This window comes from Bubalus kerabau, chromosome 4, assembly GCF_029407905.1.
Source record: "Bubalus kerabau isolate K-KA32 ecotype Philippines breed swamp buffalo chromosome 4, PCC_UOA_SB_1v2, whole genome shotgun sequence".
NCBI classification, from domain to species: domain Eukaryota; kingdom Metazoa; phylum Chordata; class Mammalia; order Artiodactyla; family Bovidae; genus Bubalus; species Bubalus kerabau.
Genome location: NC_073627.1, coordinates 27,173,736 through 27,196,116, shown reverse-complemented (window position 1 = coordinate 27,196,116; position 22,381 = coordinate 27,173,736). Strand labels below are relative to the sequence as shown.

At 56.0% G+C, this 22,381-nt stretch overlaps 1 protein-coding gene across 1 annotated transcript; it reads right to left on the bottom strand.

Annotated features, from left to right (window-relative positions):
• Positions 1 to 1,956: 1,956 nt before the first annotated feature.
• Positions 1,957 to 20,731, bottom strand: NGFR (nerve growth factor receptor). The gene is made up of 6 exons (XM_055579996.1): positions 20,570 to 20,731; positions 13,540 to 13,681; positions 9,910 to 10,269; positions 6,036 to 6,288; positions 4,624 to 4,784; positions 1,957 to 3,953 (listed from the first exon to the last, which is right to left on the bottom strand). Exons 1-6 carry the CDS (start codon positions 20,633 to 20,635, stop codon positions 3,652 to 3,654), a joined length of 1,284 nt encoding a protein of 427 aa, XP_055435971.1. The 5' UTR covers positions 20,636 to 20,731; the 3' UTR covers positions 1,957 to 3,651.
• Positions 20,732 to 22,381: the final 1,650 nt, after the last annotated feature.

Genomic DNA, 22,381 nt, shown 5'->3' with positions numbered 1-22,381 from the left:
TTCTCCACGATGTGGTGGTGGGTGGGTGTGAATCTCTGGCACTGTCTTTCGGGTTCTCTGCCCCATTGTCCCCAGGAGCCCCAGACCAGCGTCAGTTACCTCCACACCTCCTATCCCATCCCGTGTGCTATAAGGAGCTTTCACGATGCCCTCTTCTTGCCAGCCCTGTGGCTCCTCCTTTACCTCTCACTTCCACCTCCTGGCCCCCTTATCCTGTCCCACCCTAATGCCCCTCATGGCAACCAGAGCTGTGCTTTCTGAGATGGAAACCTGTCTATGGCATCCCCTGCTTAATCCCCCTCAGTGGCTCGCCAGTGTTCTAAGATTAGTCCAGGTGGCTTTAATGTGTCTCTTTGTAAGCCCTTCCCTGTCTGGCCCCACTGACTCGCTCTCTGGGCTCCAGGCACAGGAGTCTCCCCAGGGCCCGTGTGCTCTGTTCTCTCTCTTCAGGGCCTTTGCTGCACTGATTCCTCTGCCAGGAAATTTCTCCTCCCCCAGCTTGTTGACTCCACTTCAGTAGGGCTTAGCCTCAGTGTCTCTTTCCTGGCAAACCTTCCCTAACCCCTGGGAGGGGACTCCCACTCACCGTTAGCATGGCACTGCACACCATCAGGGGCTGTCTGCTGCCTCCCCGCCAAGAACTTAAGACTGTGGAAGGGTCTGCATCTCCTTATTGCCACACGCAGCATCTGGCTCTCCCCCACCAAATTAGAGGCATTTCCCCCATCAGAATGGGGGCTCTTCTAGGACAGGAATTGTGCCTCCCTCATCAGATTAGAGGCATCCTCAAGTCTGGGGCTGTGTCTCCCCTCTTTAGAGGCGAGGTCCCTTAAGAGTCTGTCTCTCCCATCACAGTGGGGTTACCCAAGACCCAGGATCATTTCTAATTTTGACTCTAAATCACTGCCCCTCCCCACCACCTTCCTCACAACCCTCACAAGCTGGGAGTGGGAGACGGAAGACGCCTCCCTCCACCTCACACATAACACTTGGCTGGGGTCCGGTTGGCCCTTCCCAGGATCCCAAGATCAGGAAGGCTTGTTTGCTGTTCTTTGTGGGAAAGCAAGCCTCCCGTGGCATTCCCTAGCAACCACAAGCTGAGCAGCTCAAACCAGCTGTCTGGCCAGCCTGGGAGAGGGGCACAGGCCCAGGGCCTGGAAGTCTGCAGCTCCTGGACCAGGCAGGGCGCAAAGCCAGGCTGGTGGGAGCTAGGGCTGGGACCTGCCTGGGAGAGCCACAGGGGAGGGCCCTGCCCAACTCAGGCTGGGCCAGCCAGGCTCCTGCCAGGCCATCTGGAGCAGGACTGTGTGTGTGCGCTTGTGTGTTGGGCTGAGGGGTGCCTCCCAGGTCATGTGGGTGGCTGGGAGCTGTGGGGTTGTGACCTGGCCCTCCTAGCAAGCCTCTGGCTCCCCTGTGATCAGTTTCACTTCTGACATCTGGTCAAGTTCACAGCTGGCCAGCTTCCTGCATGGCCATTTTCACTTTCCCTCTCCAAGGTCCGGCGGCTAAGGCCCCCCACTCTGTCTTCATCCCACTTAACTCCATGGTGACACATGTGAATTTGCTGGATTTCTGTTAAAACTTCCCCGTTATGTAGGGGGAGAAAAATAGGACAGGAACTCACTGAGTTGGAAATTATACCCAGGTCCCTACCACACACACACAACCCCCTACCAACTCAAACCACGTATGTTTCCAGAAAATCTCTGTACGATTTTTCTTTCTTTGCTATTTAATGCTCATCATTTATGTTTTATGTGTAGGTTTCAGGAGGACCCAAGAAATGATTACACAGGATGCAAGGGGCAGGTGACAGGGAGGGTGACAAGGAATCTGGAGCTCACAGCTCCCAGCTGCGGGAGGGACTGGGCAAAAAGGCTCCATCTCAGCCCAAAGGGAGGCAGGAGAGGCCCCAGAACCAAACACATGCTAAAACATACTTGCAACCTCCAACCCCCTCCCCTGCTGCCGGGGAGGAAAATAAATACCTCAGACTCTGTCCCACTCCCCAAATTCACAGGTGAGGGGTCAGCAGGTGAGTTTCCTCCTCCTGTTACTGATTCAGGTCAAAGAAGTGCGGTCTATGTACAATGTCCCCAGTCCCTTATACAGGGGTGAGAGACCCCTGGGCTGGGGAGGGGGTGGCTGGCAGTGCGCACCCTGCTTGGGGCTCGTTCATGCTAAATAGAGCGGGGCCACACTCATTCCAACATCAAGCAAAACAGGCCAGGAGGGACCTCACGTCCCCTTTCTGGTACCAAGCTAGGAAAGAAACAGTCCTTTGAAGGGTCGTCTAAACTCGGAAGAGACCCTCGATGGGCCACACTCTAACTCCGTTTCTTCCTGCTGCGTTCCCACACTGGTCCACTTTTCTTCACTGCAGCCTCCGGAGCCCAGCCAAACCCGTGCTTGCAGGGAAAGGGTGGAGGGGGGAGCATTCCTCCACGTGCAGGCCCTTGGAAGGCAGGCGCCAGCTCAAGCCTCAGTCGTCCTTGGCCCGCCAAACCCGGGGGTGAGGGAAGACGGCGAGCAGAGTTCAATTCCCTTCGATGCTTCTCTGGCAGCTGCCCCAGCAGGATCCGGCCTTGGCCCAAGAGAAAGAACTCTTGGAGAGAAGCAAGATTTCTCATCCTGTGTGTGTCTCTCTGAATCTGCGTGCTGCAGGTGGGGGGGGGGGTGGTCCTTAGTCCCCGACCCCCAAGGCTGACTCCAGGGGAAGATGCTGCCTGTGTTAGCTCCAGGTCTATGCTGGGATGGCAAATACTTACAGACTGGCCACACCACAGATGTCACACTGACATACCTGAGGGGACAGGCAGAGGGAAGCCGCACCCCTCGCCACAAACCCCAACCCTGACTGGGGTCAGGACAGACCAGGGGGTCAGGCCTTGAGTGACGCATCTGCCCTTCACAGGGGCTGGACAGGTCTGGAGATGGTGAAGAGCAGACTGGGTTTGGCTGTGAGACACTTGCCAGAGGGTCGTCTGGTCCCCTCCAGCAAGCCTGAGGTCTGCGCCCCTCATTCAGGGTGAGGGGACAGCTCATCTTTGGCTTCTCCATTGCTGGATGCTTTGGGCAAATGAATCTCTTTCTCTGGGCCTCACGGTTCTATACGAGGAGGGGGATAGACTAGATTTCAACCCCCTTACCAGCTCTGATAAACCTCTGAGGCTCTTCATCTTAGGCCACAGGGGAGGAAGCGAGGGGGCTGAGAGAGGTTTAGGCCATACAGGTGCTCCCTCATTCCCCGAGTTCACAGTGTAGTGTCCATGGCTCTGCTTCCTCAGTCTCTCCCTCTGAGTCTCTGGAGCCTTGTCATGCCCCCACCACCATCCCTGGTGTCAGCCCCCCAGATATGACAACCTGCTAAGGTGGGAGGGGCTGGCACCCTGAGAAACAGGGCAAGAAGCGAGCAGGAGGCCTGAAATGGCGAGGGGGCAGAGAGGGGGGGAGAGGCTGCAGGGGCACCTGCGGCACGAGAGGGAGAAGCAATGATTGGAGGCGGTGGGGCCGCACAGGAGCAGCGACAGGGCTGTGGTTTGGGGGCCCGGCTCTGAGGCCCTGCCCAGAGGCAGGTAGCTCTGACCCGCGGGGTTGGCAGGAGCATCAGTCGTCGGAATGTGGGGGCAGAGCAGGGGCTCCCGGGCCGGCTCACACGGGCGATGTGGCCGTGGACTCGCTGCACAGGCTCTCCACGATGTCGGCGCGCTGGATGCGGCGCAGGGCCGCGAGGAGGGTGTCGAGTGTGGCGCTGTCCTGGGCGGCCCAGCTGGCCAGCAGGGCGCGGGCTGGGCAGGCCTCGTGGGTGAAGGAGTCTATGTGCTCAGGCTGGTAACCCAACTCGCCTGCCAGATGCCGCCAGGTGTCCCCTGCAGAGCCGTTGAGCAGCTTCTCCACCTCCTCCCGCTTGGCCAGCGGCAGGCTGCTGTAGAGGCCTCCATCACCCTTGAGGGCTGCCAAGAACCCAGGGGGAGTCAGGCACTACCCACTAGACCCCCTTTCTCCCAAAGTGGGTGTGGGGGCCTGGAATAAGACCCAAGAAGGGCTGAGGCACTTCTCCTCTCAGTCTGGGGAGGACCCAAGAGCCTAAAAGCAGAGGGATGCCCAAGATGCAGGCCTGGATGTGGGCAGGGCAGCGGAGGCACCTGGGGGATGCTGACTCATGTCTCCTCCTCATCCTTAGCTCCAGAGCCATCCCCAGCCCCTAACTTCCCTGCCCCCGCCCCCCAGCAATTAATCAAGGCAGAGGAGACAGGACTTCTGGTCCTAGACTCAACTGCAGCAAGTGTCTGGAGCTGGGCTATGGGCTACCAATTAGGGGACATAATTAACTACTTGTTCCCCAGAAGTCCTGGGCAGGAGGCTAATTGCAGCCACTCTGAGGAGTAATTAGCTCTGGGGGACAATTAGCTTGATGAGTCTAGATGCTCCAGTTTGTCAAAGCTTCTGTTTCCCAAGTCATTCCACTGGCAAGGGCCTATCCTACCCACTCTCTCACCCTGCCTCTTCATCCTTCCACCCAGAGGCCTGCAGTCAGCCCCTCTGCAGTCCCTCCTACAGTCTAATCTTAATTACTCCTGTTCTCCCTGCCTCAGTACCCCCCCGCCCAGCCCTGCTACTCACCCTGGCCTGCGGCAGTCTGCGTGTGGGGCTGCTGGTCATGCAGGCTCTGGCTGTCCACAGAGATGCCGCTATCGCTGTGTAGCTTTTCCCCCTCTGGTGGGGGTGTCTGGTTCACGGGTCGGCTGTTGGCTCCTTGCTTGTTCTGCTTGCAGCTGTTCCACCTGGAGCCGGAGCATAGGCCCAGTCTCAGAGCCTGAGGAGCCACACGGCCACATGGCTAAAGTGTCTATGCTCTGGCGCGTGGGCACCAGAGGCCTGGTGGGGGCTGGTCCCTAACCCCCGCCCAGCACGGGAGGCTCTCTTCATACCTGTCCTCTACATTCCTTTCCCCGGCCCACACCGGAAGCACCGTGAGGGCACAGCGGCGCCCAGGGCTTGGTGTATGTGGCCAGCGTTCAGTAAATGTCCATGGGACGAATGGTGCACAAATAAATGACTTCCCAGAATTTCACTTTTCCCAATCTTTCCTTCTAAAGTACTCCCACATGTGTGCAGGCGTACGTGTAAGGATTTCCCCTGCTACTATAAGCAATAAGGAAAAAGTAAAAGCAAATCAAATGTCCATCGATAGGAGATTGGTTAAATAAATTATACTCCACCCATATTATTGAATGAGCAGTTATAAATAATCAGATAATTCTATATGTTCTGAGGAAAGCTCTCCCAAGGGAGATTAGTGAAAAAGTAAGTTGCAGCATATGTAGAGTGTGATCACATTGATATTAAAAAAAAAAGAAAGCCAACCTGTGTGTACATATAACTATAAAAGGTTTTATACACATGTGTTTATAAATGCATAGAAAATGGCTAGAAGGGATCCATTCCAGACAGAGTCCAAAAAGGAGAGGGGTAGGTAAGATTTGGAGAGATAAAAGGAGGTTTTACTACTTTTTGCTTTACAAGACATTGGTCGTCTCTGCATTATCCCAAACAACCATGTTATTTCTTTGATGATTTTTTCTAAAGAATGGAAAATGCATTTAAACATCTAAAATGCTTTCGAGGTCTTCTCCACATCCTGGATTTCTGGACATGAGTGCCATAACATCCATGTGTGTCATGGGAAAGAAAGATACACACACACACACACACACACACACACAGGTAACTGTGTGAATAAATGGGGTCCAGGGAATGAGGATGCAAGCAGCTGGTAAAAGCAGCTCTGTGTGCAGCTGGAGGCTGAGGAGTCAGGTAGGGGAGGACAGTGCGGGTGGGGAGGTGCTGACGCCAGGGCAGGACAGGCCTGCCACACCTTGAAGTAAAGACTTCAGGGTGAAGTTGATGGCAAGCGAGGATGAGCTTGGTTTGGGGCTAAGTTAAAAGAGTGTGTGCATTTTCAGGTCATGGTCACAGCAAAGCTCTCCCTGAGGCCAAAGATCTGGCTCCCTGTCTCAGGTTCCCCCTCTCACCTTTTGAAGGCGATGTAGGCCACAAGGCCCACAACCACAGCAGCCAGGATGGAGCAATAGACAGGGATGAGGTTGTCGGCGGTACCTCGGGTCACCACAGGCTGGGAGCTGCCCATCACCGTGGTCACCACATCTGACACAGTGCTGGTTACCGGATCTTGCTCTGGAGGTACCTCAGGCTCCTGGGTGCTGGGGTCTGTGCTGTCGGAGCCCTCCGGGGGCGTGGCCCGTGTAATCCAACGTCCAGGGATCTCTGGAAGAAAAGGCTACAGGAGTGAGGACCCACTTTCCCCCGAGTCCCTCCCCTAGATCCTGACCCCCAGAGCTTTACCCCAGTCCTGGCCTTGCCCCAGGTGCTTGTATGCCCGGCGGCTACACATACAGGTGTGGGCTGGGATTGGCTATATGACATCACGATGGTGGAGAAGACCAAGGATCTAAGAATCAACAGCCCTCGGCCCCCTTCAGCTCTGTCACTGACTTCCTGTGTGACTCTGGACCAGCTCCTTCACCTCTCAGGACCTCAACTTCCGTATCTATAGAATGGGGATATTAAAAGAGATAGTCTTTAAGCTCCTTTCCATCTTGGGGAAAGCTGTGACCCTAGAATTCAATTCTGCCTACTCTGGGTACTCAGAAGCCTCGCCTGGAGATAAACACACAAAGAAGTAAATAAGCACTAGGGTGCCTCCAGGTGGAGGCAGGCTAGCGAATGTAATTTCTCTGGCCCCAGCTTGTCCTAGTGGTCCCAGTCATCCCTGTCCTAAAGAAGGATAAGAGTAATCGGGTGTGGCAGAGAGGTACTGTCCGATGCACTACCCTCTGAAAGCTGGCATCCAGCCTTTTTTCCAGGCTCTCGTGTCCTAGCTCTAGGCTCAGGCAGGGTGGGGAGGTGCACAGCTGGCTTGCTTCCCTCCAGCCAGTCCATGGATAGTGGCTAGCCTCTATTTCCTGCCCTGTGTAGCCCCCATACCATCTGTTCTTGCCATCCAGAGAAGACAGTGTCAGATAGTTCAAACCCAAGTGGGAAAGGATGAGGACTGCTGGCGGAGAGCAAGCCCACAGACCAGGCACTGCCCTGTCTCAGAGGAAGGAGACTGCTCTGCCACCTACTGAGGTTCTTTCATATCAGCTGGGCATTGCCAGCCCCCCTGGTAGGGGACTGAGGACTCCCTGGCAGCAGTGGGTGGTATTTTCCATTCTGTCACCCAGCTGAAGGCAGTACCTGGGGTTGTGGGCTCTGGATGACCTGGGGGTACCTGTCTGGGCAAAGTTGCCTACTCCATCTATCCTTGCTTCCCACGCCTGAGGCAGGGAGGGAAAGCAGACAGGACATGCCACTGGGGTGAAGGGCAGGGACTTTGCTCCCCAGATCTGCCCCACTCAGCCCTCAAGTTTGCCCACCCAAATGGGAGTTGAAGCTGCCCACTGGTTTCCTAGACCTCCTTGGCTCAAGGCAAAGATGCTTCAAAGGCCCCCACTTTCAGCACCTTCTGAGGAATAAGGTCCCCAGATGTGACTCTGGAATCCATCTGGCTGGCACTGGCGAGGAGGCTGCCACTGGCGAGGAGGCTGCCATCTGCTGCCCTATTCCTCCTGTCCCTCATCTCAGTCCTGGGAAGGATAGGGTGGAAGAGGTGGGGCAGGGAGTGGAGGAGACACAGCCCTACCTTCTGACAAGGCACTGGTTTGGGGAGGGTCTTCTCTTGCCTGGCTAGGGGACTGGGCCAGCTGGAGGGGCAACCTGACCCCCGAGGCTGAGGGTACAGCTCTGCTCAAGTGACCCGAACCCAGAGGCTGAAGGCACGGTTAGGTGGAAGGTCAGTGAATCAGGCATCACAGAGATTTAGGAGCAGAGGGGAAGAGCTGAGGGAGGGTGGGAGCCAGACCAGGCTGAAGACAGCGCTTCCAGGGCGCTTTCCCCTCGTCTCCCGAATGCCCCCCTAACAGAGGGCGAGGATGAGATCCAGATGTGACCACGTCCTCTGGCATTCCAATCCACTAAGCCCCTGGCAGGTCCTGACAGCCGTTTCCGGCATAGGAGCTCTCAGACTTTGGGGGGGGGGGTGTGGAAAGAAGGACTGGGTTACTCCTCCTAAACCCGAATTTCTTTAGTTGAGGGCTAGAGGTCAGGTTCTGCCCCCAAGGTGGATGAGTCACCATGTGGACACCTGAAATGTATATGCAAGGAATATGCCCTGCCCTGGAGGGGAGGGCGACAGCCAAACTACCACAGATCAAATTCCAAGTCCCGAAATGCTCCCCCTGCCCTGGAGCTGACATGTAACCCTTCCGAGGGAGAAGGAGAAGAGGGGCAGGGACAAACACACCCCTTCAGCGTGGCTGGAAAAGCAGAGCGGTATCTGGAAGGAACCTGTGAATGCCCGTAAAGGCAGAGCCCACCCCTCTCCCAGCTGGCACCTTTCTTTGCTCTAACCGCACCCCTAACTCCCACCCCCCACCAGCTGGTCCCAACTTGCCCACAGAAGCGTGCCACCCGCTGCCCGTTGCAGGCTGCTGAAACTCCCCCTGCTCTGCCTTGCGCCTGATGCTACTTGCCTGTCTCCTGGACCAGGGCAATTGCCCCCGGAACTACCACATCCCACTCCTCCACCCCAACCCCACATCCCAGTGCAGGAAGCTTCACACACATGCTTGGCCTCAGCCCAGCTTAACAGCCCTCTCCACCCTGAGGTCCCGGCACCAGAGGATCACAGGATTTGGAAGGCCGGCACGGGTGTGTCAGAGCAGAGGCTCTCCACAGCAGGGGATCTGCCTCCCCCATCCGACTGCAGGCAGACTGAAGGCAGAGGCTGTGCTGCCCCCACCACAAAGGGGGATCTCCTGGGAACTAAGTACTGGCACCATGTCTCCCTCAGCAGACTGGGGCAAAGGCCAGCTCTCTCCTGTTCAACTCAGGGCTCCCAGAAGGAGGCACTTGTTGCCTGCTCAAAATAAGAGAGCACCCTGAGGGTTAGGTCCCAAAGGGAAATAGCTACACGGGTGCCCAGTCATATAGAGCGATAGAAAGTAAAGGCAGTCAACCTCTCCCCCAAGATGGATGTCACCAACCAGGGGACCAAAACAGTTCTGCCCTGGCTACCATAGGGCTTCCTTCTCCCATGCCAGGAACTGCCCATCGGACTAAGGCGGGCACACCCAGCTCCCATCCCCCCGGGGAGCTGAGGGCCCTCCACATGCACCTGCCACCTCCTCAGGCTCCCAAACCCCAGGCCTGCTGCTTCCCCTTCCTTCTCTGTCCCAAAGCCCCTGTTCCCACGATCTCCTTAGTGTTCCCCGGGTCTCACTTCATCCTTGGCTAAAATGTAACAGTGACTTCTGACCCCTCCCCAACAAGGTGACGTGAACCAGCCCCCGTCCCTAACCTGGAAACCCTGTGACCAGTAGGAAATCGAGGTCCAGAAACCAAAGTGACCTTCTTGACGTCACTCAGTTTAAGTGAGAGTGTGGCGGACTCCATCCCAAGTCCCAGAGCCACAGTGGTCTCAGAGCCAAAGGGTCCCAGTTCTGGAGGGTCCTAGACCCCCTCTCCAGTTCAGAGAGTCTACCTCAGGCTCAAACATGCACTGTCTGTGCTCTGGCCACGGAGGCCACCTCTCTGCCACCCACCCAGTCCCGAGCCGGCAGCCACAGATTACCAAAGCGTGGGAACCGAGTGCAGCCTGGGAGGATGCTTTCCAAACACTTAGCCCAGAGGGGCTAACAATGGATGGGGTCCTTTGGTGGGAAAGATCAGGAGGGTGTCTGTTGGCTCGAGGCCATGGAGGCTGCCCCTGCAGGCCATGGGCGGACCCTTGCAGACCCTGCCCGCCAGGGTGGGCGCCCTCCGCACCACGCAGCCCCGGGCTCTCACCCTCGCACTCGGCGTCGGCCCAGCGCGTGCACTCGCGCAGCTGGCGCTCCGTGTCCTCGCACACCGTGCAGGGCAGGCAGGGGTCCACGTGGTTGGCCTCGTCTGAGTACGTGCCGTCGGGGCACTCCTCGCAGACGGTGTTCTGCTTGTCCTGGCACGAGAACACGAGCCCCGAGCCCGCCTCGCACACGCGGCACGCCTCGCAGCGGCCGGTCGTCTCGTCCTGGTAATAGCCGTAGGCGCAGCGGCACACGGCGTCGTCGGCCTCCACGCAGGGCGCCGACATGCTCTGCAGTCCCACGCACTCCGTGCACGGCTTACACGGCTCTGTGGCGCTCACCACGTCCGAGAAGGTCACGCCTGAGGACAGAGGGATGTGCGGGATGGGGGTGGGGGAGCCGCACCCCGAATTTAGTCACCTGCACTCGGGGCACTTGGGACGCTGGAGCCCCTCGGCCCACCTCACCCCCTCATTGACACCCCCTTCTCCCGCCCGTCCCTGATTCCGGGTGTGGGAAAGCTGGGAAGGAGAAAGGGAGCCAGGAGCCCCATGCTCCGGCCCCGGAAACTCTGGCCCTGAAGTCTCAGGGGGTAACACAGCTGGTACCGGTAAATTTCTTGGCAGAGTCTCTCCTAGAGTTCCCAGCATGATTAAGGAATAATCTGAGCGTGGTTCCCACCCAGCCCTTCCCCCAGGCCAGAGCTGAGCTGTGAACCCAGCCCAGGCATGGCCAGCCTTCCCAGAGAGCCTCAGCTGCCCTTCCATTTCTATCCACACAGGCCGAGGCTCAGGTGTGGCCTGAATGGGAGTGACTAGGGTTAAGATGACAAAATCTCCCACCCATGGCGCTACCCCACGCTGCTGAAGGGCTTGGCTCTAGAGGGTGGGGATGGGACTCCTGGTAAGAAAGGCACAGCAGGAGGGGTTGAAGCTAGAAGGGAAAGAGGACTTGTGTGTGTGGTCCCTCTTTGCACGAGGCAGAGAGGACCCTGGCATCCCTCCCCTTATTCTGGAGCATGAGTCAAAGGGCATGAAGGAAAAATCTCTAAGCTCACTCTTGACTCATGCGCTGGAGTAAGGGGACGGATGCCAGGGTCCTCTCTGCCTCGTGCAAAGAGTGGGTAGGCACAGAGCCAGATCTTCTCTACCTCTTCTAAGCCCAGAGTGGAGAACTCCATGCCAAACTGAATCCAAGAGAATGTATCCTTGCTCCAAGGGCAGGAAGAGCACACAGTTAGGACCTGAGAACTGGGGAAGGAGGGTAGCTCAGAATGTGGAAGCAGAGGTAGCAGATTAGGATCCCAATGGAGGGAAACTGGGGTTGCTGTGGGGGTCTCTAACGGCATCCAGACACAAGATGGAGCACAGGGTCATTATCTAGGAGGTTGGGATTAGGGCTGGAGAAGCAAAGAAGGGAAAAAGCAGAGAGAAGTCAAAGGGGCAGCAGTTGGGAGTAGGGTGGGGGGGGTTGGAGAGAAGAAAAGATAGAGATGGGCCTGGAGGGAGCCTTCAGTTTCAACTCACTTCTGACAGAGCAACTCCTGTGCTTCTGTTCCTAGGCATCAAGCAGGTCTGGATTCAAAACCTGCTTCCATCACTTTATTAGCTGTGTGACTCTGGGTGTCTTACTTAACCTCTCTGAGCTTTTTTCTTTCTCTGTAAAACTGGGAATAATGTCTCCGTTCACAGGGTTGTGGTGAGGAGTAAGTGAAATTCTACCATTAAGCACTTGACACACAGCAGGGATCCTGTAACAGTTGGGCCCCTGGGGTGGGCAATGATAAATTCAGTAGCAGGGATACAGTCAAACAGAAAGGACTTCCAATCATAAACAGCAAAGGCAAGATGTCTGATTTATACAAGAAGCTCCTATCTCGTTGGCCTGTGGCAGTGGGGTGGGTCTAGTCACATGGGAGGGAAAGGAGAGGGCCCTGCTCATGGGAAAATACAGAAAATTAGCAGCGAACTCCTAGGAGAGAGTTTTAGGGGGTGGGAAAAATGTGGTCTTTTTTGGCAGAGAATGAAGGCAGGAGCTTAATGGGTTTCCTTGTGGAAACGTTTTGAGGATAGAGGGAAAGTCCGCTGGGGTCTCCATCCCATAAAGTAGACTTTTAAAGGCAGCCTGTTAACACAGCTGGGGGAGGGGGGGAAATATGAGAGAAGAGGAAGGGAGGGGAGTGGAGGGAGCAAGTGGGATTTCTGAGCTGCCTCTCTGCTCCTGTTTCCTCTCCCCTTCTCTGGAGATGCCCTCTCTCAGCCTCCTGTATCCCAGCCCTTGCTTTGACAGAAGGATTAGGGTCCCATCTTGGGAGACTTGCTGTCCAAAGAGAAGAGGTCCTGGGTAAGAGTCTAGGAAATGAGAGGAAAACATGGGAGATTCCAGGGCAGCTGTGATTGGCTAGTCCTGCCCTGGGATGGAAACCCTGTTAGGCCAGGGCCAGGGGAGGTACCCAGATGGTAAGGTAGCAAAGGGATGTCTAGCTTTCCCTACCTGGCATCCCTCTGCTGGGGGATGGAGTTACAGGATCCACAAGCACAGAAATAGGAAAGCTGTGTTTGGGATACCAAGGAGTTGGGGTTGCCTGAAGGAGAGATATGCTGTGTGCAGTGTGGTGCCTGGAGGTGGTGGTGGCGGCAGCGGTGGCAAGACATTCAAGGTAAGACAGGCGGATTCAGAGTTCCCAGTTCCTACTCCCTGGTTCCCAACGTGATTAAAGAACAATCTGAGTAGAGTTCCCACTGGCCCCCAGGTGGGCACTGAGTGCCAGGTAGAAGGCAGGACCTAACTGTCCTCAGGAAAGATTTCCAGACAGAGTCAGGAAAAAGGTTCATGGCCTGAAAGCAACTGGTGGGAGGGCATCCATCAGAGATGAGACAAGGACACAGAATTTCAGATCACAGACCCACCACCTCATCCAGCACCTCTGGAAGATGGGGTTCTCTCCCCTCCTCAAGGAAATCCCCAGGTAGGAATGACCACAGCGCCCCACCCCTCTGTTGCACCCAACCTCACTCCCCAGTAAGGACATCCTTGTAATGCTCCAACCCCCATCCCTGTTGCCTAGGGAAAACTCTTGTTTCCTCTGTCAGAACTGGAGTACAGTTGCCCTGGGGAGCAGTGGCGGGGGTCGGCGGGGGTTGGGTAGTGGGAGGTGCTGGGGGCTGATGGGGGGTGGTAGCCACACCCTCCCAGGATCCCCCAAGGTCAGTCTCCAGGGTAGCTAGGATTTGATCCTCTTCCCCTCCCCCCAAAAGCGCTGAGGGTAAGTGGCAGCCATTGATTTTGCAGCGCAGATGATATTTTTAGCTGATCTTAGCATCAGCTACTCCTCCCACCTAGCCACACTCTTCTACTAGGCCTCTCTACTTGGGGGCTGGGAACGGGCACCCCCTGGGCATCCCCCATCATGCCCCCCTTCTGCCTCTGCATACTTCCCTCATCCATTCTGAGCTGCCCCTCTCTGTCTCCTATGCTGGGTCAGACTCACTTCTGGCACCCATGCAGTGGTGGGCAGGAGTTCCTGCCAGGACCCAGAGCGCCTGTAAGGCCTCTACTGGGCATGCCCGCCAGTCCCCTTGCCCTCCCTTCCATTCTGCTCTCCTTCCCCCACCGGACACTTTCTACTTACTGTCCAGGCACGGTTCACACACGGTCTGGTTGGCTCCACAAGGCTGGGCCACACCCTCGCCCAGGTTGCAGGCTTTGCAGCACTCTCCGCTGTGGGTGTACAGGCCCGTGGGGCATGCCTCCTTGGCACCTCCAAGGGACACCTGGATGGGGGAAGATCAGAAGGTCAGACTGGCAAGAGAAAGGGGACAGGATGTATTCTGAGGGAGCAAACACTCCTTCCTAAAGCCTTCTATTGGAACCACCTGGCCTGGGATGAGCTCACCAGGGAGGCATTTGGCACTTGAAAGCTGACAGGGAAGAAAGGCAGGGGGACAGCACACCCCTGCAGGCTGCTGGGCTGTGAGATCAGAGCCTCGGATGCTGACCTTCTGCAAGGTTCACCTTGGGGTTACAGTAACTCCTGGAATCCCAAGGATACACCATGTGGGAAGGTAACCTGAGGACCAGCAGAGGGCCTTTGGGCGGCGGTCAGGAACCAGCAGGCGAGTTGCAGCTTGCTCAGGGCTCCCAGCCAAGGGGGCAACTTGAAGTTGAAATCTAGCCCAAATGCCACTTGCTAAGCTGCACACCTGCAGGGATGCGTCTACCCTGAAGGGAATCTTTTTCTAAGAAAGGCTAGCAGAGCGCTACTCTCGGTCCTTAATCCTACCATTCCATATATTAAGTATCAAATGGGAGGTGTCTGTACCCAAGACCAAAAGGCAGAGGGATGGGACCTTGGGTTCAAATCCTGACTCTGCTCTGGGAATTCTGACCTGCTCATTTCCCTCTGAGTTTTCATCTCTCTGGAAAGATAAGAGATGGAGACAGCTCAGGGCCAAAGCAAATGAACAGCCAATCATCAGGACTCTGGTGCCAAGACGGGGGAAAAGGATGCCTGTTACCAATGATGAGAAAGTGGCTGCTCTCACCACCCAGCAGCCCTGCTCCCCCAGGGTTTGATTTCCAGCCACCAGCCCTTTTCTCCCTGCCCCCATACAGTCAGTGGGAACAACACTGGAAACAGCGGAAAAGGGAGTCAGATTCTTGCTGCCGAGGCATCTTTGCTCATGGATGGAATGATTTAGCACCAGATTCCCTAGAGGGAGGGGCTGCTGGCAGATTGCTTTATATTTCTGTTCCTTGAAAAAAATCTTAACGTCTAATAAAACTCCACAGCCTGTTTCCCTGGCTCCAGACCACGCAGTTCCCATTTGATGCTCAGAGGAAGTATGGACTCTTGGGTCATGGAACTAGAGAGGAGCCGTAAGGATCATTTGGGCATTCCTTGCTTCCACATTGGCCAGAATGGCTTCCAATACTCCTTTCCCTTCAGTCCTTCCAATTGTCCTGAGGTCTCACTAGGGTTCAGGTGAGGCAGGGGGATAGACAGGTTGGATCAGTCTAGGAGGCAGCCTGCGGTCCTCAAGAGACTGGTGGGGAGGATACAGGCAGCATAGGAGGGGAACCTTGGGTGTTGCCACTGTCCACTCCCAGGCGGCAGGAACACAGGGCTGGGAACATCTGCAGACCAGAAGCCTTGGCCTGGGGAGAGGGTAGCCCCAGATGCAGGCTTTCCCCCAGGAGGTGAGCAAGATTCCAGGAGAGTCTGTATGGATTTCTTTTCATCCTTCAGTGTTCTGCTTAACGGCACTTCATCGGGGAACTGGTCCTGTGGCCCCAGTCTCTGCTTCATCAGGCAGAGCTGCCCTGTCACATGTCCTCCCTGTTCACTCCTGTCTGCTCTGACACTCTACAGAGTCCCCCACTGGACTGTCAGCTCCCTGAGGCCAAGGACTCTGGTTGCCTCAGTGCCTGTGATGGTACCTGGCACATATTAGGGACCCAACATGTATACTTATGGAATATTTAAGAACATAATATTATACAGCCTCAATTAACTAGCACTCCAGGGACTGACTTTCTGGATAGCTGAGTTTCCGGAAAGTCATGGCTTTGCTGTTCTCACCTAATGTTTCTCACTTTAACCATGGAGGCTACACCTTCCTCCTTCTCTGGAACATGCCTTCACGGTTTCCCCATGACTCAGGGACTCAATATTTACATCAACAAGTATTCCAGGATGCAATGCAGTGAAGCCCTGTGCTCTTTATCCCAGAGTAACACACTTTTGTCTCTTTGAGTTCCCCTGTCAGCGTTTCTTACAGTTCTGCCTGCTCCCTTCCTGTCAGGATATCAGCTGTCAATTCTCGCGCTACTAGTGGGACCTGAGCAGCCCCTCCTCCGTTCTAATTTCTGGTGGCTCAATGGTAAAGAATCCCCCTGCCAGTACAGGAGACGTGGGTTCAATTCTTGGTTCAGGAAGATCTCCTGGAGAAGGAAATGTTAACCCACTCCAGTATTCTTGCCTGGGAAATCCTATGGACAGAGGAGCCTGGCCGGCTTCATGGAAGACAGCTACAGTCCATGGGATAGCAAAAGAGCTTGACACAACTTAGTGACTGAACAACAACAAATTCAATCTTTAGAAAATATGTAACTAGCCCTGGGAAGAAGGTATATAAATCGAGTGTAAGCAGGATCTGATCTAGCAGAGGGCAATACTCAGAGTAAAAAGTCTACCTTCCTCCTCTGCTGCCTTCACTGCTCTGAGTACTGGCTCACGGCTTACAAGCTGGCTGACCTGGGACAGGTTTGGAATTTCTCTGTGCCTTAGTTTCTTTGTCATTAGGTAACCATGACAGTTTCTGCCTCTCAGGGTTGCTGGAGGCAGTAAATAAATGAGTATGGTGTTTATTCACTTTGGGACCTCTCTTTTCTCTTTTCCAAGGTCTTTTGTGGCTTTTGGCTGTGTTCCAGTTAGTTGAGGCTGGTAGAGAGAACTGGGCTCCAGATAGCTGAGGGGGTCTGTCTGTGGCAGTCATGGGCAGAGGGGCAGCCTCATGCAAGCCTCTCTTCTGGAAGCCTCCTCTCCCTGTGGCAGCCTGTGGTCCTCTGTCTTCTCCAAAGTCTTCCGTTTGGAATCCAGGCCACATAATTAGTAACCATGTGTTTCCTAAACTTGTTTTGTTTTCTATTTCAAAACATTCCATATCTGCTACTTAATAGTATGCTGCTGCTGCTAAGTCGCTTCAGTCCTGTCCGACTCTGGGCATCAATTCTCAATCTCTCTAAGCCTCAATTCCCCCCCCTAAAACGCTGGATTGGTGATATCCACTGCCCAAGTTTACTTTGAAAATTAAATGAAATAAGGTATGTAACTCTGCCTGGTGCATAATAGGAGTTCAAAAAATGTTGGTTACCAAAGAAGTGTTTTGTCTTATAGAGAGTGAGCTGCTGAGCCTAAGGGGTAGGTAGTGGGAGAGGAGAATTGAGCCATCCCCAAACAGGGGAAACCATCTCAGAGTAGGGGGCAGGATAGAAATGGAGAGAGATTTACCCACCAAGAGGAGTCTGAACAGGGTATGCAGGCCAAAGGAGGCTGGAGAACAGCTCTGTTTAAAGTTAACTAACTCAAATATTTACTGAGCACTAAACTAAGAGTTTCCAATGAGAAAGGGTCCCTGATTCCTGGCAGGAGTCACAGTGCCATGAGGGAGAGGAAATATCACCTCAAACAGCTGTTCCAGAAGCTGATGAGGAAGGCTTGAGGGACAGACGTGGAAACTGAGGCCCTCAGAGGTCATCCTGCTAAGTGGCCAGGAAGCACTAACCCAACTACACCATCTATTGGTCCAAGGCCGGGCAATCCTGGGAAGTGGGGTGGGTGTCACTAGGACTCAGGCTAATTGTTCCAAAATGAGCAATTTACCAAAATGATAGACACATTTGCTTGAAATTAACATTTATTATACTTACTCATTCCATTTTCAAGAATGTTTGCAAATCTTTTTTTCCCATGTCAAGGCTTTCAAGAAACTAAGGTGCAAATACGCTTAGGTGAACTGACTTTTAATAATTTAAAAAAAACTGGACAAAACAGAAAACACACCAAAATAGCTGAAAGAATTTGAAACTATAGGAAGGCTTCACGGTGATGAGTCCTAACTATTCACAATAGCTTCAGCAAAGGGTTCCTTAGGTGAATGGTGCCATTGGCTGGGTGAAGAGGTTGGAGAGTTTTCAAATATGGGAAGGGTCTTTTGAGACCAATGCAAACCCTGAGGAGGCACTGGCACATGCCCCCCTCCCATCCCTTGAAACAGGGGTGGAGTTTGAGGGGAAAAACAAGATCTAATTACTGAGGATGCTGCAGGAAGACTTTGAAAGGGAGCAGGGCTCTGAGTGGGGGGAGTGAAGGGGCTCAGCTACAAATCTGCGGTGCCAAGGGCATAGGACAGAGTCTAATCTCCAGGTCTAGTGGTGGTTCAGGGCCACGCGTCCTTCCGTGATTTGGAAGGCTGGGCAGGGGATTGCGCCTGGCATAAGGAGGAAAGAGTAAACTCCAAGCCAGGAATCCTGGGTTCCAACAAGGGCGCCATTACATACTAACTGGGGGAACCTGGTTTCCTTTCTGAAGGCCTGAGAGGTTCAGCTTTCTCAACTGTAAAATGGGAATAACTAGATTCCCTCTGCTGGGACAGGAGAAATTCCCCAGGGCAGTGCGTGGCACACGGTAGGCACTCAACCAATTTTGTTATTCCCACCTCCACGTCTCCCACCCCAGGGAAGAATCTAGGCGCGTGAACGCGACCCGGCTGGTGCACCGGGGCGGGGACCCCTTCCCTGCCGGGGTCTCCTCCCCCACCCGCTCCTGTCCTCGCGTTTGCTGTCCTAGTTGCGTCCCTATTAGGCGCATTAGCCAGCCGGCGGCTCCGGTTACAGACGTCTGAATGACAAAGTGCCTCCATTACCGGCGCGGCCCGTCAGTCGACCCGCCGGGATGCGCTCCGGTTTCAGCACTCTCTCGCCGCGGCCCAGGAAGAAACTCGGACCGCTGCGGTGCGCAGGGCCAGCCCGTACTCAGCAGCCCCGCGGCGAGGCAGGGGCGAGAGCAGCAGGGGTGCGGGCGGCAGATTCTGTGCGGGTCCACCTTCCCGAGTCCCCGGGCCCTCCACCCCCTGCTCCCTTCCTTCCTCGCCTTTTCTCTATTCGGGGGACACTCTCCAGCCCAAATCCCGAGCCCACGCCCTCGCCCCTCCGGAATCCGCACTACTGGCTGCCGCAATCCCCGCACCCGGCCACCCCCCTCGACCCCCACCCTCCGCCCGGAGGAGGCTTCTCTAACCCGCGGTGTTAATGCGCAGACGTGCCCGCAGTCACTCCCAAATCCCCAGACGCAGCCACAGGTACTGACCGCCCCGGGGGGCTGTGCTGAGCTTCGGGGATGGGTCTCTGTCCATCCCAGCCCCCAGATTCCCGCCCGCTTGCCGCCGAGACGCGCAGCTCTTCTCCGGAGCTGGGACGCCGGGCTGCCCCGTAAGACGTACGGGAGGTACCCAGCTGGCAGTCAGGTGAGGGGCAGTCTCCCTAGGATTCTGGCTCAACTCGCTTGTGGGACCTTCCTTGACCAATTGGTTAAAACTCTCAGAGCCTCAGTCTCCTAGTCTGTAAAATGGGGGGTTGGGGGCTCAGTGCTCAGAGGAGATGAAGACGGCAGGGAGAGTGAGGACATCTCCATTGCAGAACCTTCCAGGGCACTCCCTTCACGGCCACACATCGGGTCCTGAATGTCCTGTCAGATCTACCGGGCGGACCTGGACGCTTTCTAAGACCCGCAGTTCTTTGCCGAGATGTCTGAGAGCCTCTATCTTGTTCCGAGCCGGGAGTCTTTCACCGAAAGCTGGGCGGGTCGCGGGCAGAACCCCGAGCCCCCCCCGCCCCCGCCCCACGCCGTTCGCGGAAACGTAGCGAACCGTCTGGGCGGCGCTGCGGCAGGTTGACTTCACAGGGGGTCCGGGTGGCGGGTGAAGCGCTCAGTCCGGGTCGCGCCAGTAGCCGCGATCGCGCAGCCTTCGCGCCGCAGCGCCCCCTGCCGGCAGCCCTCGCCGACGCGCCCCCTCAGCGGCGCACTGCCTAGACCTTCCCGGCTTTGCGAGTCCCGCCTCTCTGCACCCCAAGAAAGTGGCAGCGGCAGAACCCGTCAGACGACGCCTGCTTCGTCCCATCCAGTCCGCAGCTCTGCTTCTAACCGCGAGAACAAGTGCGTAGCGGGAGCCCGCCGGTCGCTGGGGAACCGGGGAGGCGGGTTCGCCCTGGCGAGGTGGGCACTCCTTTCCCAGCCTCGGACCCCAAACCACAATTCCCCGACCCCGCGAGGAAGAGCGCGCGACACATGCGGGAAGAGTCTGTCTCTGCTCTCTCTTCTCGTCCCACTGTCTCTCGGCGGACAGGCGGGGCCCAGACCACTCAGGGTCTGCTCTCCCTACTCCGTCCTCTTTCCTTTTGCTTCCCTCTCTCCACCTCCCTCACCAGCGTCCCTTCTGCCCTGCCTAACCCACTTCTCCCCCTTCAACAGAGCCCCGCTCCCCGAACCTCTCCCTCCCACGCCCCTCCCCCCACCCCATTGTCTGGCTGGTCTTCATTGTCCGATGCCCGGTCCCCTTGCCTCCAGTCCCTTCATCCTCCTCCCACACAATTCTTATCTCCTCGTCTCCGGTTCCCCACCCCAGCCACGCTCGCCCCTCACTTTTCTAGTTCCCGTCCCATTCCTCGTCCTTCTCTAGCCTGGGTTCTGTCCCACGACTCTCCAGAGATCAAGATGCTCAGAGGGAAAGTCGCCTCGAGATCCCGCATTCAAGCGCCCTCTTCCGAAGAACCCAGGCATCCGAGAGCCCCACGACTCTCTCCTGAGAGACCCCTCCCAGCTCCTCCACACACACCTCCTATGGCACACGAGGACCTGCTTCCGTGCGCCCCTCTTCTCCGAATCTTTACCTTAAATCTCAAGAGTCGCCTCTTCGCTCTGAGAACCTGAGACGCTCCTCCGTGGATACTGGCATCGGAGCTCCTCTCTCGCCATCCACCGCCCCCGCCGCCCCCAGCATCTGGACCCCAAGGCTCTTTTCTGTTTTTCCTCAGGGAAACCTGGACTTATCGAGGTTTCGGTCCCGGGAAAGACAGCGAGCTCCCCTTCAATTAGCACTCACCCCCAGGAGCAGCAGCAGCAGCAGGCGCGGCCCGTCCATGGCGCGGCCGGCGGCACCTGACCCCATCGGCCGCCTCCAGCGGCAGCGCTCGACTTTCAGTTCAGCCCGCTTCGCGGACCGATAGGGCTGCGCTGCGTAGCGCTCCAGCGCCAGCCGCTCAGAGCTGGCGGAGGCTCGGCTCCCTCTGGCTGCCGGCGGGAGGGGCTAGGAGAAGCCAGTGCGGCGGCCCCGCCCTCTCCCCGCCCAGCCCGCCCACCCCCGGAACCGCGCCCGCCCTCCCCGCGGTCTCCCGGAGAGGAGAGGCGGAAAGGGACATCGGGCAGGGAGCCGCGCCCGTGCGCCCCGCTGCCGCTTCTCCGCGCCCCGCCCTCAAAGCTTATCCCTGACCTGGTACCCGGCGCCCGATCCGCGCTGCTACGCGTCCGTCCCGGATGCTGTGGGCTTGGGTTCCCTCTCTTGCGCATCTTTCCCTGCCTCTGGCTTCAGCTTCTTCCCCGGTGCCCTGCTCCCTACCCAGCCGTTGTCAGCAGTAATGCTCACTGCCCGCCCCTCCTTTCATTTCCCGGTCTATACCCAAGCCCTCCTCTGCCCCTTCCCAGTGCGGGGTTCTCTCTGCAAAGGCCTAGGGGAAGGAGGGAGAGAGGTGGCAAGTGGTCTGACACCGACCACAGACAGCGGGGACGTTCAAGGAGACCATCCCGACATCATCTGAATTCTCAAAAGACGGGTCTGAAGCGACCACAGGTGTGCACACACACAAAAAGGAATACACACTCCCAAGGTTACATACATATGTGCTTATGCAGTCTCCTATGTCCCCACCATCCTCACGCAGTCCTGAGGACCGGCGCCTTCTGCCCACGCCTGTGCACCTCCACACATGCACACTCATCCTCCGTGTGCTCATAACATTCAAACACACGTCCTCACGTACACACTCACACATACATGTGTTCGTGTGCAGTCATCTCCATGAAAGCCCTCTCACACAGTGCACACACACACACAGATATGAACACATAGATGTATCCTCAACCATTTGCCTTTATTAGACTGTGTTTCCATAAGCTGATGAGCTCCCTGGAAGCAGGGACTATAGTTTCTTATCTGAATGCCTAGTACACAGTAGGTGTTCAATAAAGGTCTGCAGAAAGAATACAAGAGTTGAATGGACTCACATCCATGTACCTATCCATGTACATCTCCAGGACCATACTCACCATGCTCTAGAAAACTTGGAAGTTTCAAATTATAGGCCCTGGCAACCCCAGGAGTTTGCCACCAGTCTTTTGGCAGGAAGCACTCCCACCTCCACCTTGATGGTCACCCCCACCTTGCCTGTCCCCACCCTTTCCTGGTTCCCAGACAGCCCTGGAGCACAGAGTTGTAGGGGGCAAGTCTATAAAGCTCATCCCCTCACCCTGAACTTGGCCAGGTGTGGACCTCAGTTTCAACTTTGAAAAAATAGCCTTACAGGAAGAAGGGAGAGATTCAGACACTTGTGCTAAGGGCAAGCTTACTACTGGTAGGTGATTTCCCAGTTAAATCCTTCATTTGTGGGAGTAAAAATTCTGCCCTGTGAGTTTCTTTCCTGTGTAACCAACAAAATCCAGTGGATATCCCCAGAAAGGACAGGTAGACGTCAATCACTGTGGCCTTGACCGTGAATGTGAATAAGCTACCTCCCACGGCTGGGCAGAAGACACCAGGCAGCCATCCCCTCTTCAGAAATCCCTGAGGATCCCTCCCCCCAGACAGGGGTTGCCTCTGTCTCCTCCTGCTGCTTTTAGAGCCCTGCCTTTCCTCTCAGCT